Genomic DNA, 8,314 nt, shown 5'->3' with positions numbered 1-8,314 from the left:
GAAGTTAGCAAAACATTTACTCATAATTTCTTCTCTCACTTACTTTGTTAAGAAAGCTAATTCATTCAGATAACATATTAAATGAATGACAAAATAGACATTTTAACAACATATCTTAAATTAAACAATTTTTGTTTGGGGACAGTTTTTGTGGAACGGAGGAAGTACTGTATATGTCAATCTAATATTATTTCGAGTTATAAAATTTAGTAATTGATTAAGAACGGAGGTGTCTTCGAGCATAGGCAAGATAGGCAACCGCTAGGGCCTAAAAATTTAGAAGAGTCCAAAATTTTGAATATGTAATATTTTTTCAATATATTTAATTAAATCAAATAAATATTGTCAATTAATGTTAAAATACCATGTTTTTTAATAGTTAAATACAATGTAAGTAAATAAATAGATAAATTGAAATATTATTTTTATGTGTAGTAAAAATTTTTAACGTATATGTAGGCACATATTAATTTTCGTCCAGAGCCTTTAAATTATTGAGACGACCCTGATTAAGAAAGTCCACTCTACGTTAGAAATTGATAATCTAACTTACGGTTTCTATTTATTATTGATTCACTATTAATTTCCAACAATGAAAGATCAAATCTTGTTTATACTTATAGACAAATAAGGTACGATGCTCTATTTGTTTAAGATGTTTTCAAGTGTGATGTTTGTAATCACGTCTACAAAATTGAAGATAAAAGATAATTTGTTTGTTTTTTAAATTTTTTTTTTTCTTACAAAAGTCAATCCAATTATAACATAAAATAATTTTGATGTTTTTCGAGTAATTGACCACTATTAAACTAGCATAGAATAAGAGCGAGCGTCAATTAATTTAACATTTATAGTACAATTCAGATTACAAATAACTGAAATAACACATGTAGATAACAATCATATTCGGAGTTGCATAAGAAAATGTAGACTGTCGTGTTTCATTAGTCACCCAACTCTCAAACTTTCGAAAACAATATTATTGAAATTGAGATTGAGATTATTACTATTAAGAGTAATATTCCACAATAATATAATAATCAATGAGATGAGATTTGATCATAAGTTTCTTTTCAAACACTTCAAACTTTCATTTTCTTATGCAAATCCAAATTAGAAAATATCATACAACACATCGGTGTTGGAGATAATCGGTTAAAGTGCTTCACATAAAAAAAATTGATACTAAAGTATGCATATAAGTTTAAGGAACCTCCCTTTAGGTAGAGAGATTTAAAGCCTAAACAAAAATTTCTTAGGTCTTGCTGGTTGGTGATCGATCAATTAATCACTACGACTAGATCCAGTCGGAGAGATGAGCTAGCTGGGTGTGAACAACAAACAAGCATTCGTTAATGGTAGTCATACCCCTTTAAAATCGTAGTGTATCGATGGTTACGCAAAGAGGTCTCAATTTTAAACCAATGTGATAATGAAAAATAAAATTAAAGAGAAATTATAAAACTTCAAGTGGTCTTTAAAGTAGCAACAATGTTCGATTTGACTTTTTGTTATTTATTGGTGATATACACGAATAAATTTGTCAACAAAAGGCACAAATAAAAAACCCATGTGGTCGGTCTAAACAGAGTAAGATAACATGACATAGCGCTCAATAATCAAATATTCAACGACATAGCACTTGGCCATTTGGACAGACTAACCACACTAACTGAAGACCGGTACACCAAACACAAGTTATGACCAAAACCAACCAAGAGCAAAACATCAAGTAAAGCTAGTTAGAATACAAGGGAAAAAAAAAAAAAAAAAAAAAAAACTATGTATATCTTTTGATTTGATGACAATACAACGAAGGAAAAGGCAAAAAGTTTACAAGCTGTATTTTCAGATTTAGTATTACCCCCAAAACACAATTTAACCCCAAAATAAAAAATCAAAAAGCTTTGCCTATTACCCACCATCACCCCTCAACTGAAAATTGTACAACTCCATTTTAAAGGTGGGTCAAAATATCATCACAAACCAACACATGTATAAGCATCACTACACATTTTTACTTATTAGCCTTTGTTAGCTGTGGCCTTTGTAGAATCTGTTTAGATGCACCAGTTTCCTTTACCTTAAGAGCTTTAGGATCAAGTGGAATCGTCCCCACAGTTAAATAACTAGACGATTCATTAAACCCGTTGACCTCAACTGGCATTGACCCCACAGTCAAAACATTGCTAGTTTCGGTAGTACATACTGCAGAAACAGAAGTACCACAATCTTCCACTAGCTTGGTCTCTGTCTGTTCTGGGGACGTTATAGAAAGCGAGCGAAAACGTAAAACATCATTTTCTGTTGGTTTTCCATCAACCACTTTTATATTATCATTAACTGCAACACTCGTAACAACACTTGTTGAGGGTTTTATATTGTTCTGGCCAGATTTTTCATCTCCATTTGAAGCCAAACCAAGCGAACCATTAAACATACGGGGAGGATTTAAAATAGGCGTATATACTGGAGTGACGTAACTTCTGATTAGTAATCTTGCTTTCTCTTCTTGCAATATTCGTTCCCGATTCTCATAATACATAAAATCATCAAGTATCGACGTCTTCGATACATAGTTCTTGAATACTCTCAACATTTCTATACCTTTTTTATATTTAATCTGCAAATTACCAAACTTTCATTACATATATACCAAACAAATTGTTGTAACCATACAGAAAACACAATTATATGACGAAATAACTAACCTCTTGTGTATCACGACTATTTGTTACTGGTTTATGCTCGTTGTTCTCTAATATGATGTGACGAAAGTGTGGATTTGGCACGTCTTTTATTATATGCCACTTCACCGGAAAACTTCCACTCCATTTGTCCTGCTGCCAAAAATCCATATCTTTATGGAACTCTACATGGCCAGTCATTTCAGCAACGCCACAAAATTGTCCACTTGCGTTAACCTGTTAAATAACATATAAAAATGTGAACTTGTAAAAAATATTTCAGTAAAAAATCTTTTTTTTGTAAATAATTACATGATGACATCAGATACTACAACTTACAGAGAAAAAGAGAAAGATGGGACAGCCTTTAGAGTCTGCGACAGATATTTTCTGGGCTTCTTCGAAGGCACCATTTAGTTTCTTGTTTCCGTTAGGTGTAGATGACCACACGTTATATTTGATACTCTTATGAACATCATCTTCGCTGTATGATTTTATAACGTAAAACTTTGCATTCACATATTCAATAGGAAAATCCTCCTTGTTATACTGGTCCATAGAAATTGAAATATTTCCTTGTGCATCATGATTTCCAGCCCTCGTTGAGTAAGCTTTAACATTCAACCGCGAATTTGATGCAGTCGTTCTAGGACCACGATTCTGTTCACCCAAACTATTGGGATTTCCATTTAGATCGTTTGTAGTTTTAGCAAACGATAGGTTTGAACGAGCCTTATCAACTACAATCTGCCCATTACCACTTGAGCCAAAATTAGACAATCCATTACCAGAAGGAAGAGTAACGTTTAGCTGGTTATGAACAGATGCAGCCTTCCTATTTAAAAGTTTATCAACAGCTTGAGTGCCTTGACCCTGTTAAGAGTCGAATATCATAATAAGCAACTAATATAATGATCAAGAAGATATTGAAAAGATTTAGAACCTATGAGAAGCACATACACAAGTTTTGGAATATATTTGAAAATTGTAAAAATAGCCATACCTGCATTATTTGAGATGATGCAGGACCAGTTATACTATTGGAAGTGACCCCACCATTAGCCGAAGTTAACTTGTTTGGTCCACTGTTACTTTTAAAGCCATCTGAACCTTTTCCATAAGCAATTGTGTGATTTGAAGCACCCGTACCAGGATTCATAGCAAAAGTTCCACCTGTTGATGATGAATTACCATTGAACCCTGATGAATCAACACGATTAGCGGTTGATGCTGCCATATCCCTATATTGGTCAATTGTACTACTTGTGTAAGTCTCTTGACCAGGTTGAACAACCATAGGGTAATAAGATGGTGAAGAAGCGCCATTTTCGTATATTACATAGTACGGTTGTGACCCGACATAAGAGCCATCGGCTCCAATCATAGCACCAGGAATGTAAGGATTGTATGGGTTATATGGAGACTGTGCATATGCATAAGTAGGTGTATAATACACATATGGCATACTTTCTGTTTGTGAGCCCTGGAATATAAATTAGACATTATGAGTACTAATATACATATAAGTTATAACATGTGTCCAAAATCGAAAAAAACTAAAAGTTCAATGGTTTTGTGCACTTACTATGTACTGAATATTTTGACCATCCACACTAAAAACTCTATGGTGGTCATCCCAATCACCAGGCGATTCCAATCCTGTTCAAAATTAAATGTAAAAACAAATAAAAAATATACTAATTTAATAACTCTATAGCAAGACACTAACTTGTGCATCGTATCAAATTAACCAAAAGCCCGAGTGTGATATTCACCTGTATAAATATAGCCGTTATTGGCCGCTGAAGGATAATACATGCCCTGGTCAACAACAAACTCTGGGGCACCTTCGTTATACATCTCTTCAATTGGTTGAAAGAAAAAAAACGTATTTGTTAATTGTGAATTTGAGTCAGTAATGCCTTGAACCTGGAGCAAGGCTTAAATTAAAATCAACACATAACTGTAACTACACATGCATAAACATCTCAAGTTCATCTACACAATACAGCAAGTTTACAATTTTATCTTTTTAATTACCCTGCAAGCCCAAGTTCTAGAACAGACTACATTACATATACGGACTTGCCCCCACTGTAAAATCATTACTTATTTATTATCTATAGTAAAACTCACACAGATACCCTACTTAACATGAACCATATATAATCTAGACAACACACTATATAATTAGAAACTATTAAACTTAAAAATTCATAACACAAACCCTTAAAAACACTAAAGTACACACAAGTCACAAATTTTTAATCTGTTATAAAGCTATTCATGTATCAAAGCATATAAACAATTCAATAAAACCATATTTGGCAAGCAAACACAAGTAAATTAATTAATTAATCAATCAACCAATTGATTATTGATTATATTATCAATTGAAATAACACTTGGTGTGCGTGTGTTTGTATTTGTATTTTGTATGTACATAAATAATAAAATTTTAATTTAAATATTCGTATATATATATATATATATATATATATATATATATATATATATATATATATATATATATATATATATATATATAAACAGATTAGTTATACATACCTGGAGGATAAAGAAGGGAAAAAAAAACGAATCTAAATTAAGCCATGGAAGAGGAAGAAGAAGGTAGTTAAATTGAGGCAAAATTGAAGAAACTATATATAGAGTTGAAAACGAACATGAATTTTGTAAACGAATAGAATAAAAATTATGAGAAACCCTAACCCTAAGAGAGAGAAAATTGGGAATTTTTAGAGAGAGAAAGAAAAGGGTGGGAAGAAGAGGAAAATTAAAACGAAAATATGATGATAAAGGGATGGATTGATTCGCTGCAACGGAGGCCTTTACTTATTTGTGGTAGGGAGCATTACAAATCCAATCAAACTATTTATTGGGTGCGACGTATGTTAGAGTTGTTTATTTTATTTATTTTTTATTCTATGTATTTTAAATTCTAATTACCCGTATTATTATTTTTTTCTCAAAAATAATAAAAACTTATATAGAATTGAAAATATTTTCGAAAGGCATCTTCAACAAAAAGATACAAGAGAATCCGTACCTAAAAAACAGCATACAAACTACAGAGTAACAATCTATACCGAGCTTCATCTACGATCGAACAAAACAAAACGACTCCATAATAAGAGACGAACCAAAGACCTAAACCATCGATTAATCAAACATCAACCGTATAAACTTAGCGAAAAGAGACTACAAGATGTAAAAACATCGACACGTTCGACCTTTTTTTAACTTACCATTTAGAATCTCTCGACAGATATTTTTACCGTAGTGGCTCTCATTCTTGAAGGAAAGAATATTGAACGACCCGTCACTAATTATTATATATATACATATATACATATATAATACTAATTTTGGAGAGGTTAAATTACCTTTATACCTCGTAAATAGTAACTTCCCCACTTTGTTTACAAGAGTATTTTGATAATTATGCATTTTATATTAATTTTATTTACACTCTTTCATTTTTACATCTTTGTTCACTTTTTTTTGTTTGAAATATTTAGTTTCTTTAAACTCTTTTCTCTTTATTTTGTTACATTTGATTTGTTTCTTTTTTACTCCTTCCAAATGAAGGATATCGTATCAAAGATCGGATAAGAAACCCCGTTACTTATCATAGTTAACAAGCTGAAAATAAAGTATATATGTGTCTTGGACTAAATTTATATGGTATCATAGAATATTTACTAAGCGATAAAATATACGTAAACAACATCAAAATTACTTAATATTATGAAATGTATAATTTTCTCTTATCTATAAATAGTCATTTAGTAGTGACCACATTTAAATATAAATGCTAGTTCTATTCTATATTCGGAGTATATATTAAGATTATAATAATTATAAATATATAATTTGTTTGGTTTAACAATATATCTATATAGAGTAGGATCAATGGGGAACTAATCAATCGGGAGGAAGCGGGGGGAAGCAAAAAAAAATTCGTTTTTTTGGAAAAAAAAATTTCCGGCATCAAGATCACACGCAAATATGAACATTTAGAAGAAACACTTCGTGATGAATGTTATTATTTAGGCGGGAAAACGATCGACAAAAATAACATTCAAGATAATATTGTTCGTGAAGAATGTGAACGTTTTTTTTTATGTTTTGTGAAGTAAAATTTAGTCCGATTTTGAGTTTAGGGTTTAGGGTTTGGTGTTTTGAGTTTATTTCATAAATCCAAAACACCAAACCCTAAACCCTAAACCCTAAACTCTAAACCGTTCGTGTTAAAAACCCAATCTAAATCATAAATCTAAACCCTAAATCTAAGCCCTAAATCTAAACCCTAAACCCTAAATTTCTAAACCCTAATATCTAAACCCTATAAACCCTAATATCTAAAACCTCAACATACGCTCGAAAAACACGATAATTGTTATATATTACTTCTTCGAGCGTTTTTCAGCCAAAATAAAAACATTTATCACAAAGTGTCTTTATTAAATATTCATATTTTCATCCAATCTATAATGTTCGTGAACAAAGTTTTTTCATAAAACGAAAAAAAAAAATTGCTTCCCCCCGATTGGTTACTTCCCCTTGATCCTACCATATATATATATATATATATATATATATATATATATATATATATATATATATATATATATATATATATATATATATATATATTGGACCAATCCATGGATAAGCACTAAATGGGGTTGATAATACTAAAAACGAACATATATTTCATAACATTATCCTTCAAGAAAGAGAAGCTTTTGGTTGCAATTGTTCTATTTACAAGTGATATTCGTTTAAATAATAAAAGGTGAAGACAAAAGACAGATTCGAAGATTTGAAGACGCAAACGACCAAAAAAGCTAAAAAGTACAAAGTACAATCCAAATGGTTCAATTTATTGATGAGAAACGTCTCAAAATTACAAAGTACAAGTCGCAAAACGTAAAGTACAAGATATTAAATCGTACGAAAGGACGTTCGAAAATCCGGAACCGGGACATGAACCAACTATCAACGCGCGACGCAACGGAGCTAAAATTACAAGTCAACTAGGCACACGAATATAATATAATATATAAATAATTCTATAAATTATTTATATATTATATTTATATTAAAAACTGTCGGCAAACTAGCAAACAAATCATTATGAGCTGGAATCTGAAGTCATGAAATCGCATGGCCGGGAAGCACAATTTCCATGCAATCGCATGGGGCCAAAAGTCAGGCCAAGTGCTATAAATTGCAACATTTTCAGTCGAGTTTTACACATCTTTTTCTTTTCCTTTCTCTGCACTCTCTCAATATATATATTTATATTTATAATTTTAATTTTAATTTTAATTTAAGATTAATAATAAAAAGGTTATGGTAGCGAATGTTTTAAGTTTGTAAGTCAAAATTCTATCCGTGTAACACTACGCGATTAATACTCATTGTAAGTTATGTTCAACCTTTTTAAATTAATGTCTCGTAGCTAAGTTATTATTATGCTTATTTAAGCCGAAGTAATCTTGATGTTGGATTAACTATTAAGATTGGGTAATTGGGCTTTATACCGTAATTGGGGTTTGGACAAAAGACCGACACTTGTGAAAATTAGACTTAGACTATAG

General features: G+C 31.1%; 1 protein-coding gene across 1 annotated transcript; it reads right to left on the bottom strand.

The window, feature by feature from the left end:
* Positions 1-1,772: 1,772 nt before the first annotated feature.
* Positions 1,773-4,586, bottom strand: LOC139847371 (uncharacterized). The gene is made up of 6 exons (XM_071837037.1): positions 4,463-4,586; positions 4,273-4,346; positions 3,691-4,170; positions 3,027-3,560; positions 2,712-2,924; positions 1,773-2,623 (listed from the first exon to the last, which is right to left on the bottom strand). The coding sequence occupies exons 1-6, from the start codon at positions 4,545-4,547 to the stop codon at positions 2,018-2,020; spliced, it is 1,992 nt and encodes a 663-aa protein (XP_071693138.1). The 5' UTR covers positions 4,548-4,586; the 3' UTR covers positions 1,773-2,017.
* Positions 4,587-8,314: the final 3,728 nt, after the last annotated feature.

The sequence above is a fragment of the Rutidosis leptorrhynchoides genome, chromosome 5 (assembly GCF_046630445.1).
Source record: "Rutidosis leptorrhynchoides isolate AG116_Rl617_1_P2 chromosome 5, CSIRO_AGI_Rlap_v1, whole genome shotgun sequence".
In the NCBI taxonomy this organism is placed as follows: Eukaryota; Viridiplantae; Streptophyta; class Magnoliopsida; order Asterales; family Asteraceae; genus Rutidosis; species Rutidosis leptorrhynchoides.
Note: the sequence above shows the minus strand (reverse complement) of the source record. Positions and strands in the feature narration are given on the sequence as shown.